At 31.8% G+C, this 19,500-nt stretch overlaps 1 protein-coding gene across 1 annotated transcript; it reads right to left on the bottom strand.

Moving 5' to 3' along the window:
• Positions 1-12,803: 12,803 nt before the first annotated feature.
• On the bottom strand, positions 12,804-15,557 carry LOC118039670 (uncharacterized). Its single transcript, XM_035046435.2, has 2 exons — positions 15,473-15,557; positions 12,804-15,022 (listed from the first exon to the last, which is right to left on the bottom strand). Exon 2 carries the CDS (start codon positions 15,001-15,003, stop codon positions 12,958-12,960), a length of 2,046 nt encoding a protein of 681 aa, XP_034902326.1. The 5' UTR covers positions 15,004-15,022; positions 15,473-15,557; the 3' UTR covers positions 12,804-12,957.
• Between the last annotated feature and the right edge of the window lie 3,943 nt (positions 15,558-19,500).

Genomic DNA, 19,500 nt, shown 5'->3' with positions numbered 1-19,500 from the left:
CAACTTAAACCGGTGAACCGAACCGGTAGTATAAATACCACGCACAGTCACACACGAACACAGTCACTCATAACCCTAAATCTAATTAACATTCTAAACTGAACTACTGAAGAAGCCGCCGCCCCCACACCAAAAACTCAAAGAGTCTCCCATCTGCCCACATCCCCACACCACAGATGATTTATCGTCTTCTCCTTTTTGCTGTCTTGCATCTGTCTTGCCCTTCAGGGCTTCACCATCAAATTTCATCCTTCCTTTTCTCCCTTCCGCATCTGTCTCTTCCATCAATTTGCTTCCTTCCTCTGTCTTCCCTTCTGCATCTGTCTTGCCCCCTGCTTCTCTCTTCACTTATAGGTTGCAGTAGAACGACAGGGCTCCTCCATTAGTAAGATTATCTTCGTGTGCTTAACTACTTATAAGTCCAACATAATTATTTTCAAACTTTGATGCTTCTCAGTTCTCTGACCTTTGCTTCTCTTTTTTTTATCCTCAGGTTCGCCCCCTTTTCCATTTAATCAACGATTCAACGGCTAGGGTTTTTGCTTCTGTCTTCAGGTTAGTCCCTCCTTCCCGGCCCTATCTCCTTTTTTGTTAATTTATGTTGGTATTGAAATATGCGTGTTAATTGTTATAGTTTTTCTGTTTGATTATCAATTAGTCAAATACTCAAATGTGTTTGTCGCCTGTTACAACATTTTTTTTTCATGTTTGTTGCCTGTCGGGTGAATGAGTGAATAACTGAATATGTTTTTTCATGATTATCGAGGAATCGGGGATTGGGTTTTTTCTAAACCGAAAAGAATTGGGTTTTTTCATGTCTGTTTCTTCATTTTTGGTTCCCATAGCATGAATGTCAGACCGATTAGTAGGGAGAAACATATTCACTCATTCCCATAGCATAAATACTAATCTGACATTCATGCTTATTTATTTTTAAAAAGAATTATGATTCTCATACCGATTAAAGTCCAATTTGCTGGTTCAAACAATTTTCTCCCTACTGCCACTGCCAGATTCTCATATGAAGTTATTGATGGTTATTTTGAGGATTCAGGTGTCTGTTCCTTCATTTTTGGTTCCCATAGCATGAATGTCAGTCCACCATAGCATGAATGTCAGTCCAATTTGTTGGTTCAAACAATTTTCTCCCTACTGCCACTGCCAGCTTCTCATATGAAGTTATTGATGGTTATTTTGAGGATTCAGGTGTCTGTTCCTTCATTTTTGATTCCCATAGCATGAATGTCAGTCCAATTTGCTGGTTCAAACAATTTTCTCCCTACTGCCACTGCCAGCTTCCAATTTGCTGGTTCAACCAAAAAGAATTTGTTGCAGGTTCCAGCAGTGATAAATTTTAAATTCTACACACAATTTTAAAGAGACTAACAAACAAAACTAGTTCATTAATAGCTGCACAGACAAATACACAATGCATCTTTCTCAATTAATTTTTTTAGATCACAAAACACACTTTCAGTTTCAGTTTCAGTTCCAGTTCAATTAATAGCTGCAAATAATGTTTTTTTTCATTATTTTATAATCTGTTTTAATTTCAGATGGATAATCGGGAAGATCGTACAGCAATTGAATCAAATCCTTCAAGTTCAGAACCCCATTCTTTTCCTATTCCAGCTCCAGTCCTAGTTGCTACTTCTAGTACAAATAGCAACACTAAAAGTGAAGGTAATCCAGCTTCTAGATCTAATAAAAGAAAAACATCTCAGATTTGGGATCACTTTAAAAAATTAGATGGTAATGCTAAGGCTCCTAGGGCTGCATGTATGTATTGTGGAAAAGATTATGCATGCCATACTATACTTAATGGGACTAGTAACATGTGGAGTCATCTAGGTGTATGCAAAAAGTTTCCTTTTGTGATTGACCGAAAACAAAAAACTTTAGTCTTACAACCTAGGCCTATGATAAAAGGGGGTAATAGTGGAGAGGAAAATCTGGTGACTATTAAGGCGGTGGGTTATTGTTATGAAGAGTGTAGGAAAGCCCTAGGAAAAATGATTATACTTGATGAGCTACCTTTTAACTTTGTTGAAAACCAAGGATTTAGATCATTTTGTCAAGTAATGCAACCTAGATTTGATGTTCCTTCTCGTTTGACGATTTGGAGAGATTGTTTAAAAATTTATGTAGTTGAGAAGGAAAAATTAAAGAAAGCTCTTAAGGATCAACGTGCATGTTTAACAACCGATACTTGGACATCAATCCAAAATATTAATTATATGTGTTTGACTGCCCATTGAATTGATGAAGGTTGGAACTTGAATAAAAGAATTCTAAACTTTTGTCAAGTTTCTAATCATAAAGGTGAAACAATTGGCCAAGCAATTGAGAGTTGTTTGTTGGAATGGAGAATTGATAACATTTTAACAGTTACAGTTGACAATGCAAGTTCAAATAATTTGACAATAAAATATTTGAAAAGAGTAACAAGTAATTGGGCAACTAATATATTGTCAAATGACTTCATGCATGTTAGATGTTGTGCACATATTGTTAATCTTATTGTATGTGCGGGATTGAAAGATATTGATGATTCAGTTGTTAAGATTAGGAATGCAGTGAGGTTTGTTAGATCTTCTCCTTCTAGACAACTTGTTTTTAACCAATGTGCGGAGAGGTTGAAAATTGGGAGTAAAAAATCTGTTTGCTTGGATGTTGCAACTAGATGGAACTCTACATATATGATGTTAGATGCGGCTGAAAAATTTGATGTGGTTTTTATGAGGTTAGAAGAAACCGATCCTAGGTATTTGAGTTACTTTGAGGTTGATTCAAAAGGAAAACAAAAAAACTTAGGTCCTCCTGTTTTAGAAGATTGGGAAAAGGCTAGATCTTTTGTCAAGTTCTTGAAACTATTTTACACGGTTACATTGAAATTTTCTGGCTCATTGTATGTGACATCTAATTCTTTCTTTCATGAATTGATTTCCATGCATACAAGCATATCTCAACTTTATAGAAGTGAAGATGTTTATGTAAGTAAAATGCCCAAGAATATGATGGCAAAGTATAAAAAATATTGGGGGGATCAAGATACACAAAACTTTTTGTTGTATGTGGCAGTTGTGTTAGATCCACGTTTCAAATTGAAGTATGTGAGATTTTGTTTTGGAAGATTGTATGATGTTGAAGAGGCTGAAAATTTTACAATTAAGGTTAAAGACACTTTGCTAAGGTTGTTTGAGCATTATATGAATGTTGATGAGAATGTTGAGGTTGTTCATGGTGTTGGAACTAGTATAAATGAAAATGTTAATGTTGATTTAATGGTGGGAAATGATGATATGTTGGATGACTTAGCTTCTCAATTCAAAAAACATTTAGAGGAAGAAGGCGGTGTACAAAAAAAAATGAGGTTGAGAGGTATTTGGGTGATGATTGTGAGGATCCTAATGATTTTAAATTAGATATTTTGGGTTGGTGGAGGTGTAATGCTATAAAATACAAGATTCGTTTTAAGGTGGCACAACACGTGTTAGCTATTCCGGTATCTACAGTTGTTTCTGAAGCAGCTTTCAGTACTGGTGGTCGTATTTTAGATCCATTTCGAAGCTCTTTATCTCCATCGACAGTGCAAACACTGGTTTGTTGTCAGAATTGGTTGAGTTTAGCATCAATTCCAATCAACATCAGCAATTACATGGATTATATTGAAAATTCTGAGATGATTGAGTCAGGTAATTTCTTTTACAAATTTAAATGTAGTTATTTTATAATATCATTTATTTACATATGTTTAATCTAACTTTTTAATTTATGTTTTTGTAGAATTTAGTGAAAGTTTAAAAATCTCAACTGATTGTTTGTGAGCAGTATTGGTGGCTTGGTGTAATTTTGGAATATAATTATTCTGGGTAATTAATTTACTTTACCTTGTTAATTCCCTTTAATATTTTTCATACTTAATTTAATTCTTTCAATAGTTGAACTCTAATATGCTGCTAATTTGCAAGTGTTTTTTTTATATATATAGCATTATCCTTACTGGAATTTTTGGATGCACATGCTGCTGTTGCTGGAATTTTTGGATGCTGGTGTTGTGTTTTTTTCTTCAATTTATGCTGGATGTTTATGATAATTTATTGCTGGTTGCTAATGTATTCGCTTGTTAATATTAACTTTTCTAGTGCGAACAAACTTTTAATTTGAGGTGTTCAAATTTAATCATGCATCTTGCATATTGAAATTGATTTATTGCATTGCATCCATATTGAAATTGATTTATTGTATTGTATCTGTCAGATTGAATTCATGTGAAGAATTCAATGGTTTATCAGCACAGCTCGCTGTCTGCCTGTAAAGTGTAAAGTAAATCATTTGAACAACTTCAGGCTTATAAACCAGGAAACAAAACATGAAAAATAAATTTATTTGTCATCAGTCTTGGATGCCCCTTGAATTTGAAGTTGTCTGCATAAGTGCATATGCATTAACCTGAAAGGAGAAGAAAATTCAGAGTTAACAGGAGAAGAAAGCCTTGTAGATGGCACTTCCACATTGCATGCATATTGAAAGATAAATGTTCACTATTCAGTAGGGAATTCCCGTTTATGGCAGCCAAGCTGTGAATTAATTCAGGTTTCTGTAACTTTTAAAACTCAATTTACTGTAAGGCTAAGTGAATTTTAAAAAAACTGAAAAAAAAAAACCGTATTTAATGAAGGGATTTTGGTTTCCCGGTTTTTTTCAAAAAAAAAAAAACCGGATTTGATGAAGGGATTAGGTTTCCCGGTTTTTTCCAAAAAAAACCGGATTCAACCAGACCGGACCGGCTCGGTTGGAACCGGTTTCCGGTTCGGTTCGGTTAAAATTTATCTAAAATATTGAAATTTGGTTCGGTTGGTTTTTTAAGTCTAAACCGAACCGAACCGAACCGAACCGAACCGTGAACACCCCTAACCAAAAGTATCAAAATCTTAGCATAATTAACGTATCATGGAGCAACTAATAAAATTATAAGAAGTATTTGTCGCACCGACATCGCCACCCTTAAAAATTCAATAAGCGTAAAGAAGAGTTTATGATTATTTAAGTGAAAATATTTTTTCAAAACGTAAAAATACTAAAAAGTTATTAATTTAAAATAAAATTTTTAAACTTTTTAAAAAATATTTTTAAAACACAAAAAAAATAGTGTAAGCACTTTAAAAAACCGATAGATTTTTACAGTCAATTATGGATATTCTAAATCAGATTTTGTAGAAAGTTTGATAGACTTATTTATGAATTAGCAGGAGATTGTGAAGCTCAAGAAAAAATCTATTTATGTTATACAATTAATTTGGTAAAAAAAAACCCATAACATTTGATATGATCACACAAATTTGATCAAAAACTTTTATAATCTCGGTTATATATAAAAAATAATTCCTTGAATTAGACTCGAAAAATATTATTTAAGCTAATTTTATTATTTAATGTTTTATTTTAGATTTTAAGTTTAATTTCATATTTAATTTATTTATTAATTAATTTTTAATTTAATTTAGGATTTTGAGTTTTCTACTATGTAAAGATTGGTTTAAAGTGGTGTAAATTTTTAAAGAGACAGATTGATTAGTAGATCTTTTCTACGTTCAACTTTTGCAAGTTTTTATGTTAAGCCTCGTGGCTTGTCAAAATACTCCCAGATTCCGGCAAGAAAATGAACGGAGATGATGTGTGGACGTTGAATTATCCATTGTTCATGTATGAATTTGGTTTTTTTTTTTTTGTTAAAAAAGTTAAATAAACTTGGACGCTAGCCCAAATTCACCTTGCTAGACGGAGGCTGGACGCATTTGGGCTCAAGTCTATGCCCATCTCCTCTTATTTCTTTCATATTATCATTTATAATTTTTTTTAATAATTTAATTTGTTGAATTTTTCTTTTTGCGTGTACCTTTATTTTTTTTTGTTTTGTTATTTTATTCAAGATTTTATACATGATATATTGTTTTATTTATTGGTGAACTTAAGATCATATTCAATTAGTTAATGTCAGCTTTCCATTATTGAAATTTTGTGGAAATATCCAATTAAGAAAATTGTAATTTTAAAAAATCATTCTAGTTCAATATATATAACAATAATGTTTTTTAAAGATTTATAGTGTCATTTGGCATTTGATTTTTTTTAAAATAATATAATTTTAATAAGGAAACAACAAAAAGATATAGCCTGATTTTTTTAAAATCATACGATTATAACAAATAAACAACAACAAAAATATAGCAACATTCATTCAATTCATATTCAACTTAAGTGTTTTATTGCTTTAGAATCTTAAAATAAATGTTACAAATTATATAACATAATTTAATTTTTTTATTGGAAAAGGATCAAATAAAAAAAATACTAAGTGTGTAAATGACACATAATTAACTGACATACTATTATAAAATTAATTTTTAAATAAATTCAAGAATTTTGATTGTGATTGATCTCATATAATATAAACTTTTTCCAACTTTTTTCTAATATCATATATAAATTTAGATTATCCAGAGTACATAATATAAATTTATTTAGGTAAAATAAATAAATAAAATTATTTTGCAAGAAATTATGATTGAGATTTTGTTTTTAATTTGAAAATATTCTTTTAGTTTCTCTCTCAAAGTCTCACTACAATTTTTATTTATTTATAAACAAATATCATTTTATAATTGTTTTATCCACCACAAATACTTGCTTGATCATCAGCTCTTGGGTCATTGTGCTCATGAAGTATATATCATCAAACCCGTGGTAAAAAACGAAAAAAGTTTTGCTTCAATTTTACTATATATAGTACTTGTCAAAGGTCTCATCATTATATAAAGGCCAATTTTGATGTTGTGAACATTGAATATTTTGTTTATAATATTGAATTTTATCATTACGAAACATTAATTATAAATATTTTTTTAATGACTTAACATTTTGTTTTCCAAATATTTTTGTTTAATTAACATCTATATATTGCGTTAAAGTTTTCTTTTGATCACATTCTTTTCGAATTTTTTCTATAATTTGTTTTTCATGTGTTATTAATCAAAATAAATTATTTAGAACATTTATTTATTTTTAAGACTTAAGTATCTAGAATTAAAACAAAATTAAAAAAAGAAAAGAAAAAAAAAGCTAACCAACTCCTAATTATATATATCAAATTCCAACATAAACCATTTTTTGAATCAATCTCACTATCATCACTGGTTTTATAATTGACACTTGAAACTAAATTCACCATTATTATTATTACTATCTTCTAATAATTGTCATGACAATCAAATTAATTAGTGTCCCTTCAACTTTTATCATTACTATCAATATTATTATTATTATCACCTCTACTTTTATAAACTTGTTACTAACATAACTATAGATAGAATCACCACCTAATCATAATTGCATCTACATTTTAAGTACCTTTTATATGGATTAAGCTAGTGTTTCATACGCTTTTCCTGCATTTTTTCTTGGTTTATGATTACCAAAAAAATTAAAAGAATAATAACTTTTTAATCTAAATCTTGTAACATGATTTTTTTTTTTAATTTAAACATAAAAAACTAACAATATATATGTTGTGAGAAATCCCCCCCTCAAAGGTTTTGGTTAAAAAATCCATTGATGTTTCTCTAATTGATTCAAATTTTCTATATAATATACAAATAAAGAAAACAAATACAATTACTTTTACATTATTGATGGCAAGCTACTAAAACATCGTGTTCACATAAATAAAAGGCTACTAAAGCAGCTCTTATTACTTGTTTTGCTTTAAATACCAGTCAATTAACCAAGTGTTGTATTGTTTATGTTGTTACTTAATTTTTGATTTATATTTTTGATAAATTCTCAGAAAAATAAAAAAAAAAAAAAACAAAGAAAAACTCAAAAAATATATTTTTAATATATTTGCATTGTTTTTAACATTTTCGACGCGATCTTAAAATAATTAAAATTTTTAAAAGTATTTGAAATGCGTTCAACTTTTAATGTGTAAATTTTATGATTACTGATTTTTCTTGTCGAGTTGATGTTGATGTTGCTCGTTTTTAAAAAATAAAAAAATAAAAAAAATCAAAATTAATAAAAAAAATTAAAAATTAAAACACCAGTTTGAAACCTAGCAAAAACTTCTTCTGGAAATCCTAAGCTACAGTGAACACAAGAGGAAAAAAAAGGACCCGGGGGAGAAAAATTTGGAGACGGGGGAAAAATGTTGGGGGGGACAAAAATAAAAAAAACCTAAACGACTTCTCTTCAGCCGCCAACCATCATCCATCCTCTCCGAAAAAAAAAAAAAAAAACAAAACCTGCCCTCCCCCTCCATTTTGATGGTCTTCTTGGCAAGCTGCCGGCCTGGCTTTTGAAAGAAACCTAAAAACCTCTCGGCAGCCGCCCCTTTCCTTTGAAAAAAAGCAAAAAACCTTTAACATTTTCTTCTCCTCACCCAAGCGGCCACTGACAAGCCGCTGCCAATAAAGAACCGAAGCAGCCGCCACCTGAGGACCATCTCCCTGTATCCTCCTTCTTCTGCTCCTAGGCAGCCGCCCAAAAGAAAAGACCCAAGCTCTCATCTTCTCTGCAGCCGACCCCCCCTTTTGATTTTCGGTTTCTTCTCCCTTCAGCCGGTCAAGTCTTCCCCTCCATTTCCCTCACCGGAGCCACCACCCCTGTTTTAGCCTTGGCCCGACCAAGACTCCCCTCTCAGCTTTTCTCCCGAAACCAGTCGGCCATCTTCCTCTCCCCTTGAATACCAAACATAGCAGCAGCTTCCCTTCTCCAGCGTCTCATTACCAGAGACGATGAGGGAATGAGGAGGGAGATCGAAGGACAGAAAAGCAGAAAACCGAAGCTTGGATGGGCGCCGATCTCACAACCATGGCAGCGGTGGACAACACCACCGTTGCAGAAATGGGAAGAGGGAAGTTACCGATCCAGCCATCCACACGCCTGGTCTGTTGGCGGCGCGTGCAACGCCCGGTTCCAGATTTGGCAGATCTGAAAAGGGGAAAGGAACGGAAGCCGATCTGAAAACAAGACTAAAACAGACTTGCTTGTTGCGTTTTGGTGTTTTGCAGGTAACGGCGTTGTCGCCACCGGCGAGGAAAGTGAAGAGGGGAGGAAGCCGTTCCAGATGTCCCCTGTGGCTGGTCTTTTCGCGGCAGCGCGTGGGTCCACGGCCCTCAGTAGCGGCAGCGTGTGGACAGACGCGCCGCCACTGTTCCGGCAGCTTCCAGGAGTCCTCTGCAATTCCTGGATGTTTAGGGGCTTGTTTTGTAATTTTTACATGATGGAAAATGTGTGTAAAATTACTGTTAGTATTTTTGTTTAATTTATGTTATTTTTGTAATATGTAAAACTGATACATAGAAAAAAAAAAAAAAGTGGTGTTACTGTGTGTGTTTGTATTTTCTTTCATGTAGTTTCTTTCTAATGTAAAGAAAAAAGAGACATATAATGAAAAGAAGAAAAAAGGAATTAAGTATTTAATTTGAATGTGGTTAAATCACATCAAACTGCGAAACAACTTATCTAAAGCAGGTGCGCTGGGATGTTAATATCCCTTGAATATCTAGTTCCAATTAGTTTCTTATCTTTGAATATCTAACAACGATTAGTATATCCGGGGTTTTTAGTAACCCTTCATATAATATTAGGTGATACTCTCAAAAAACACGGGTGATGTGTGCCAGTTTATATGAAATAATTTTATTGAGAGCATCGAATTGAACTATAACTAAAACTGCTGCTTAGTGTACTGCACAGTGTACTCTATAGTAAAAATGTACTCTATAGTAAAAAATGTACTCTATAGTAAAAACTAAGCTGGTTTTTTTTTTTTGTACTTTTTGCTTTTATTTTTTAAGTTTTTTTTTTAATTTTTTGTTTGTTTTTTTTAACTGAGTTGTCTTTCTTTTTTTTTGTTTTTTTTTTTTTATTGGATATTTTTTTAAAAAAAATTTTAATGTTAAATTTTTTTGTATCTCAAACTTTTATAACATGTATTCCGGGTTTAACGGGTTAACCCAGATTTTTTTTAATTAATTTTTTTGTTAAATTATGAGTTAACCCGTCAATTTTTTTCTCTATGCAGTTAACAAACTTTCATGGCGCGAATTTTTTTTTAAAATATATATTTTTTTTTTAATTAATTTTTTTTGTTTAGTTTAGTTTGTTAATGTTCATTTTTTTATTTATTTAGTTACCAGATATTAATGACACGAATCCCGGGTTTAACGGGTTAACTTAGTTTAATCAGGTAACTTGAAAAAATAATTGACCCGCGGCATCGCGCGGGACATGTAACTAATAATAGCTATTATGGAGGAAGAAGAAGTCGTAAAATGAAATAATTTTATTTAGAGCATAATAGTTAATATGGAGGAAGAAGAAGTTGTAAAATGTGGGTGGATGTAGGCTATTTATTGGAGATAATATTTATAAAGAAGTTCCACATAACTATATTTTCTAAGTTTTTATTGTCTATGAGATCATTGAGTTACAATAGTACAACACCACCATTAAAAGTGTTGGAGTTGGATATAATAACTAACATAATGTAATTACTTAATTATCAACACAAAAAAGAGGGAAAAATGCCTCATAAAAGGAACGAAAGTTTTAGAAAAATTATAAAATATCTAAAGCTTATTCCAATCATATTATGTGTTTGTGTATATAATAATAATAATAATAATAGATTGAGACTGATAACAAACCAATATTGTTTTTTAACCAAGCTAATAATTAATTTTAAAAAATAAATCATATCAAAGTTGCTTGTTTAGTATCTATGTTTTTTTTTTTTAAAACAATAAATTGAACCTCAAAAAATAGATTGGAATTCATTACCAAACAGACATTAGGTTTCAAGTTCCAAAATCTTACTAAAGTGTTAAATTCAAACAAAATTTATGTCAGCATGCATATGTAACATAGCATTAGTGAAATAACTTGCATTTCTTAAGCCAACCAATCTCTACAAGAAGCTTGATAAAATAACATCAAATTTTATATAAGAAATGCATAAATAAAATCATACTTACGTATTGACTTACAAGTTGAAGCCAAAATATTACCAGATTGCGAAGTGTTTCGAGCCCTTATGCCTCAAAACTGTGCTTTTTCTTATTTTTTTTATTTTTTTTTATTTTTTTTTTAAGATTTTGCGAGGCTATAAACTTTATAATGTAACGTATAAATATAAGAAATTGTTTATTCTCATCACAACTCAAACCTTTATAAAGGGATCTCTGCAAGAAAAAATATAGAATAAATTACTTTCTCTATCCACAAGCAAAACTTTATGAAAAGTTTGTGGCATGGATAAGAAAATTAATAAAATTAATCATTTTTTTAGGATTCTAGTAATTTTTATCATGGAGTTAATACTAGTTATTGTGTCAACACTACGCTGTGAGAATAATTTAAAGTTAATCTCTAACGTAAAAAAAAATACCATTAACATTGATTATGTGCTTTTTCTAAATCATAAAATCTATTAATTGAGGGATGATCAAAAGATTAATTATACATGTTTTTAATATAATAAATTTAAATATATATAAACTGATAAATTATAAAAGAGTTATGAACATTAATTAAAGACTAATGCTATAAGTTGATCTTCACAGTAAAATATACAAAATAAATCTACGTACATACAAATATTTTATAAATATAAATTGCAAAGAGTCTTTCTAATTAAAAGTAACTTGTGTGTAATAAAAAATGGAACAAAGGTAAAAGCTCAAGCAACTTCAAACCCAATTTTTATTTAATTATGTATAAATTAAGATAAATATTGAAAAGAGTTTAAAGGATTGACATTTTGAAAGAAAAAAATTTATTTATTTTGTTAAAATCCTAATTTTAATTTATGTATTTTTTCTCGTCTTGATGAAACGTGCACTTTTTTTTATTTTTTATTAACAACATGATTTTTTTGACTGCAAACACCTGAATTTCTCTTGTAATAAAATAAATTATATATTGGAAACCATAATAACCTCCTTCTCAACCTTAAAATAGCCTTTAATAAGTCTAAAAAAAAATTAAAGAAAATAACTTAATAAACCTGATATAAAAGGAAATACTACAATATTCATTGAACTCCCTATAAAAGATGAATCTAATAAATAAATAAATAAATAAAAAGACATTTTTTGTGCGGAAGAGTGGTTGGCCAAAATGAATCCTTTTCTTCTATCTCCCTTCTACAGTGACTTATTCTCTCTTCTTTCAGCATTTGATGATTGATACACGAGAGAATTAATGGAGTTTTAGGACGAAAAGTAAAATCCTTTAATTATTTTAACATGAGTTGTTTTAGAAATATTGCTGGTTCCACAAATATTAAATAGACTTGGACGCTAGCCCAAATTCACCTCGCTAGACAGAGGCTGGAAGCATTTGGGCTCAAGTCTAGGCCCATCTCCCCTTATTTCTTCCATATTATTATTTATAAATTTTTTAATAATTTAATTTGTTGAATTTCTTTTCTGTGCTTTTTTTATTTAAATGATAAATACAATAAAATATATCATCCTTCTTTTTGCGTGTACCTTTATGTTTTTTATTTTGTTATTTCATTCAAGATTTTATACATAATATATTGTTTTATTTATTTGTAAACTTAAGATCATATTCAATTGGTTAATGTCACCTTTCCATTATTGAAATTTTGTGGAAATATCCAACTAAGAAAATTGTAATTTTAAAAAATCATTCTAGTTCAATATATATAATTTCAAACTTCAAATACTAACTTTTTTTTTTCTTCAAGTGAGGCTAAGCCTGATGCAGGCAACAAGACAACATTTTTATTTAAAAAAAAAATACAAAATTTCACACAAGAAAAACCCACACCATACTACAATACTAATGATGAAATGAAATAAAGACAATATTTCAAACATAGAAAAAGAGCAACCAACTGAAAATTTATAGTAGCAAGACTTAAAACTATGGATGTTGAGCTTCCCTGGAACTGGTGCTTGCAGTTGTTAGACACTGCTCTCTTAAACCCAAATGGGCCATGAGAAGGCACACACGAGTGAGGAGCTCCCCGCCACGTGTAAGTGCTTGAGCATGCTCTTTCCATCCACAATTAGATGCTGCATAAGTCAACATCTCCACCCATATTTTACTTATCATCTTCCACTTTTTTTCGTTGGTCCAATTATTCTCCAGAGATTGTAATTCCTTGGCGAGCTTGCAAGCATCATTTAGCATTGACACGTCGCCTTTTTTTTGTTTGATTTCATTCATAAACTCTTCAGAACCCCAATGAGTGGGTGTTATTATTTCCGATCTCCAGCACCACGAGAATTCGGTGAGTTGAATGCCGGTTTGCTTGTACCTTGCCTGACCAATCCCTTTAGGCAGCATATTTGGACGTTCAATTAGAAGATACAACATGTAATTAGATAAGGATCTGCTCCTTTTGCAAAGTTGATTATTTGCATCAACTTTGTTATTGCGAATATCATCATGATAGCAAATATCAGTGGCAATGTGCCATAAAAGGAGGCTCCCATGAAAGTCTATTTCAACCACAGCCCAACGAAATTCTTCCAAGCATCCCATGCTTTTCAGTACCTGATCACCTCTTTCAGCCAATATCTCCTTCAAATCATTCATGCCAGGATCAGGTTGAGGCATTTCATGACCATATCTCGAACGTTTGTCTATGAGGTATTTCCAGATTAATTCTTTTAATTCGTCGCTGATAACCTCCCAACTTTGAATATTGCCTAGCAACTTCATAAAACAAGCTTTGGGTGTTGGTTTACATACCAACGAATTTATGACCATCTTGCACAAAGCTCCGTTCTTGGTTATTTGAGCATCTGTTAAGTCGTGTTGTGCCATGTATCTTTTCCACCTTTTGTTGTTGTCAGAATAGACAGCTTTATAGACAGCTTTGGCCCAAGGCTTGTTTAGCGAGCTAAGCCGAAACATAGCCCATTCAGATAAGAGTAGCATGATGAATCCATATATCTCAAGAACAACTCCTCCTCCCAGCAAGATGTATGATATAATTACCTCGGTTCCTGTGTAGGCACACTTGTTCGCGACCATCAACGAGAAGGCGACCAATGCAGAAGTAGAAGATAGGAAACTGATGGAGCGAAGAATAGTACGCTTTGAACAAACACTTGTCACCTTTGTAAAAAGCACATCGTACATAAACCCCAACTCGACTTCTATCACTTTGAAGGCTTCTGTGGCTTTCTTCTTGCTACTCAGGATACGATAGCTTGCCATATGGCTAGAATGGCTAAGCGCGAGATCTGCATAAAATATCTTGAACATTTGAAAAAAAAAATGTGCTTCATGGAGATACACAGCCTCAGGTATTATGTTGTTAAATTCTAAACCTTTATTCAAGTCTTCCTCACGCATGTCAAAAAAGCCAACAGATGGAAATTTCTTGCCAAATTCGCTCTGGAAAGTATCCACTTCTTCACTTTGGATGTCCCTAAACTTCTTGGAGCTTGCTAGCCAGAGAACCAAAACCCTGTCTCCATACTTGGAAATTCCAGCAACAAAGATGGGAATGGCTATGTATATGAGTGGATCCCCACCCCATGATTTGAGCAGGGAATAAGAAGCTGTAGAAGCTTGAATTGTTAGCTGGAGAAGGTGCCGTAACCACAATTCGTTGTCTTCCAGTGCATAAGCAGTAATAGTGTCAGGGCCACCAAGGTGTACAAGGAGAATTGGTGCCCAAAATGCTGGAATATTGTTTGGAGTTGGATTGATGCGATTCGTTCCCGAACCTCCTTGGCTACGGGAAACACTACTCAATGCATAAGTTGTCACCCAATCCGCGGACAAGTATGCTATCCAGACAAGGCCTCCAAGCACGATTCCAGTGTGGTACTTCCGCCGATTTCCAATGACGATGAGCAAGATTTGGAGAAAGAGACTTAACAAAATCAGTGAGCGAATCTCCCATTCATTCCACAATTCCTGAGCACGTTTGGACAAGTTGTTGATATCCATTTTCTTTCCTTTTGTTCTCCTTCAAAACAAGGTGCTATGTAAATTAAAATTTCCAATAACGAAATCAGCTTTAGTTAAGATTCCAACCAAGCCAGAAACAATATTCAAGTAACGCAACAATGAACCGAGTACTAGCTAGTACTAATCACAGAAACAGTCACAAACTATTTGAAAAACAAGATCATTACATTACTGCAAATTATGGAGCTTAATTAATTGATCATTTTCAGCTTCTTGCATGCATAGTGGCTTTGGTTGCTTCAGCTAATACAAACATCTCTAAATTAAAAGCATAAATATCATTGAAATTGATTTGTGCTTAGAGCTACTCTAATTAAATTAATTACACCCTAAAACTCATGTTAATTGAATGGAAAAAAAAAATAACAATCTACAAACACATGTATAACATATGCAGTTCATGATTTTTGATCAGGCCAACTCACTTCTAGAATAGCCAAAACAATACCTGGAGATTTTATGTGGCAGGGCAATGATGGGGACTCTGCTGCTTAGTTATAATTTTTCCGTCGACTTGGATGGTTTTAGAAGTGCTGGTTCAACAAATACTTTAAAAGTACAAAGTTTTGATATATTCCTGTAGAACGATGATTACTTACAAGTTACAAAAGAGAGGAAATGTTCTTCTTCCAGAATAGTTAACTTTCCCTTGTCGCAAGGTAAAATTTTATTCTTCAGGCATCTACTTAGCCCGTGATTTTCATGGAAACACTTCCTGTTTTTGAAGAACATTATTATTGTACGTATATATATATATATATATAATAAGTGAAGAAGTTTATTGTGGAAGCTTTGAGAGAAAAAGAAGTTTCAATGTTACTAGGCAATGGATGATTTGTATCCCTAAGTGATATTGTTCGGATAGTGGATTGTAGCTGCACTTTTTATTTGCTCTGTTAGTCTCACGTTTCTTTGTGCTAGCATTTGGAAAAGAAGTAGGAGATGTTGGAGATAGGTGCGTGCCAGAAATGGAATATATTTGTTTTGGTTACCAGAGAAAGACAAAATCTCGAGAAAGAAATTTTGTGTTTTTCTATACTTTTAATATGAGAGGATTGACGTACGGAGGTGAGGATATACGATATTATGAAATTTTGTTCTTATAAATTAAATTTTCAAAACTACAAGTTATGTCCTTTACTTGTTAATAATGACCATTAATTTTGTATGCATCATTCATGACCATTGGATTTGATTTAACAAAAATAGTAAAAAGTATGAAATTCATAATCATAAAAAAATAAAAAAAGAGAGAAGTATTACCAAATAATTTAAGATTATGATGATTATCTAAAATACCATGAGATTATTGTTGTGATGTGTACAACGTCGCATGATTCTTTTTTGAAATTGTAAGGGGATTTTAAGTTTAATAAGAAGATTATGATTATAGAGTTCAGGAATCACCACCGAATATTATTTCAAACCTTAGAGTTTTGCGTGTTTTACAATTTGGTTATAGGTTTTTAATTTATTCAATAAAGTTTTTAATTTTTTTTTTATCAAACTTCAATATTTTTATTGTAATTAAGCTCTTAATAAATTCGATAAAACCTTGAAAAATTCCAATTAAATGCTTAAAAATATAATTTTGAATTTTATTCCTTAAATTGAATTTTTTTTAATAGAATTTTTATTATTTGAAAATATGCTTTTAAATTTTAAATTTTAAATTTTTTAATTTTCCTCAACTACTCTTTAATAATTATCTGGATGTTTTGATGTTTTCTATTCTTTTTTATTTATTAGTATAGCAAATCTAACCATATCCGAAATGAAATGCAATGATAAAAGTCCTCAAGCTCTTTAATCATTTCTAGTGCGCCCTTTTTCCTTGTCTTCGTCTTCTCTTTTTTTTCTGTGTTCAAATCAGAGACAATTTAAAGGAACGAAACACGAGTAGTATAGAATCCAAAAGGCATTACTGTATCCACAAGCAATTGTTACTTTGGTAGCTTTCCTATAGAAGGCTTCCTCTTCAGACGTCACTATCCAATGCTTCTCAGTACCAAGTCCCCCACCTTGACGTAGTGGAATGATTTCTATTGCTCCCTTTTTCCTTGTCTTCGTCTTCTCTTTTTTTTCTGTGTGTTCAAATCAGAGACAATTTAAAGGAACGAAACACGAGTAGTATAGAATCCAAAAGGCATTACTGTATCCACAAGCAATTGGTAGCTTTCCTAAAGAAGGCTTCCTCTTCAGACGTCACTATCCAATACTTTGGTAGATTTCATTCATTTGATGAAAACTTCTGGACAGAAAATAATAAAATAGTTAAAGAGAACAAATTATTATATTCGTCTTGTTGAGAATCTCTTTTTCATAAGGTATGTTTTTATTCGTGTGTGTATATAAATATATATACGCAGTGGCATCCACATACACACAGCACGAAACGCAAACTAGAGGTTGAGTTATGTCGAAACCAATAGGTTCTGAATGGTCAGTAATGCTTATCAGCAGACTTTTTCTCCTTAGCTTTCTTCTTCTCTGGCAACTTGGCACTGGGACGACTACTTTTGATGATAGCATCGCAGAAGTCGTACGCAATGGATCCCTTCCAGATTATGAAGATACAGATTAATCCCTTTCTTATTCATTCAAAGATGTATCAATGCATGTTTAGTTTAATTACTAATTATCGATATAAGGCCATTGATTTTCTCATGAAGGAATTGATTACGAAAGGAAAGCTATACAAATATGTAGATTACCTTTTTTTTTTGTTTTTTGTATACAGACCAATAAATTCTAACCCATCTACGTAGGTATATAATAAGGTCGATTGAGTATTTTTATATTAATATTAGAAGATCCTAGTGGGATTTAATAAGTTTTTTTCCTCTGTTTTTCAAACCCTCTGCAGTACGTGCTCTTCGACTCCTTTCCAAGAATTTGCTGTCCAAAGACACAACGCAGTTAACTCTCACGTATCCAATTTGTTCTACCGAACTGGATTCCGAGATCAAGTGCTCCTGCCAAAATCAGTCGGTTTGTTCGGTCACTGGAATGTATGTACAAAACTTGATAAATTCAAAATCTGATTGTCATTAACAAAAACAAACAATATAAAAAAGGAATGCATGAAACCTGTTTAAAACAATCCTTTCTATGTGAACCACTTCAATTTCTTTGACAGAAACTTGCCAAGCAAAAACTTGGATGGATCTATTGACCCTTCAATAGGTCTCTTTGCAAACTTGGTAGGACTGTAAGTATCATAACTCCACATATATTTCTCTTTTCAGTATTGAAACTGCTGTTTTATGTGTTAAAATAAACACCTACAGTTGTTGCCATTGATGAAATTGATGTTTGATCATATTGCCACACCAGTTATCTTTTCAATAATCAGCTTTCTGGTGGGATTCCTTCGACGCTGGGGAATTTACAGCATCTCAAGATTTTGTATGTTAAAGCTTTGATTCCTTGTTCTATATTTATAAATGATGGCATGCATAGGCCATGTTTATTTCTAAATCATCGTACAATGACCGTGCTAAACATCAGGAACCTTTCAAGCAATTCGTTGACCGGTTCTATACCTCCAAGCCTGACAAAGTTGCAGAGTCTGATTTATCTGCAAGTCTGTCATGATTGCTTCCAATTAACGGTATTGCAAGTCCTTAGAACTCATAGTAGATAACCCTTCTAATGATGACTGAATTGATACATCACAGCATAGCAAGACAAAACAAGCACCCTCCATCCAATTTGTCATATGCCATTAGATGATTGCCATCAAATTTAAAGGAAGAACGAATAATATTAAAGAGATAAACTTAGATGAACAGACTGAAGAATTGTAGCACACGCCACTTGATTGTATATCTAACGGATTCGACGGTGTGATCTACAGACAATTAATTAATAAATGAATCTAAATTGGAACGAGTTGTTGTGGTGAAATTTTGTAATATTTATTCTTGTTTTGCCTTTGGTATAATATTTATTTAATTTGCTATAAATAACCAATTTTACCATTGTTTGAAAGTATTATAAACTTATTCCAAAGATTTTGTACACTATTTTAAACTTTTAATTAAAATAATTGAGAGTTTTGCTAATAAATAATTATGAGTTTAAATTTCACAAAAAAATAATTTTTTTAAAAAATAAAAATATTGTGTTGATGATGTGTTAAAGTTTGAATTCAAAACGAACAAGAGTACATTAAAAAGTAATATATAAAAATATTGATGAAAACTAGCCTTATATTTTAAAATTTTGAATTGAAACAATTGTTTTTTTGTAAAATATAATCCTAAGACATTGATCTTATAATGCAATATTTTTCTAAAATTACTTGTAGATTTTCCAAAAATAAAAATTTTATTAACTTTTTTAAACAATTCCACAAAAATCGGGAATATCTATCAAGATTCGCGAAACAGAGTATATAGCCTCCACATATACTGCACAAAGACCTTTCTACATTACACTTGTGCTAATAATTTTGAATTGCTATTTTCTTAA

The sequence above is a fragment of the Populus alba genome, chromosome 16, assembly GCF_005239225.2.
Source record: "Populus alba chromosome 16, ASM523922v2, whole genome shotgun sequence".
NCBI classification, from domain to species: domain Eukaryota; kingdom Viridiplantae; phylum Streptophyta; class Magnoliopsida; order Malpighiales; family Salicaceae; genus Populus; species Populus alba.
This window is presented reverse-complemented; position numbering and strand designations above follow the sequence as displayed.

Coding starts and splice junctions, on each gene's coding strand:
- LOC118039670 (XM_035046435.2), bottom strand. CDS start 15,003: ATGGATATCAACAACTTGTCCAAACGTGCTCAGGAATTGTGGAATGAA.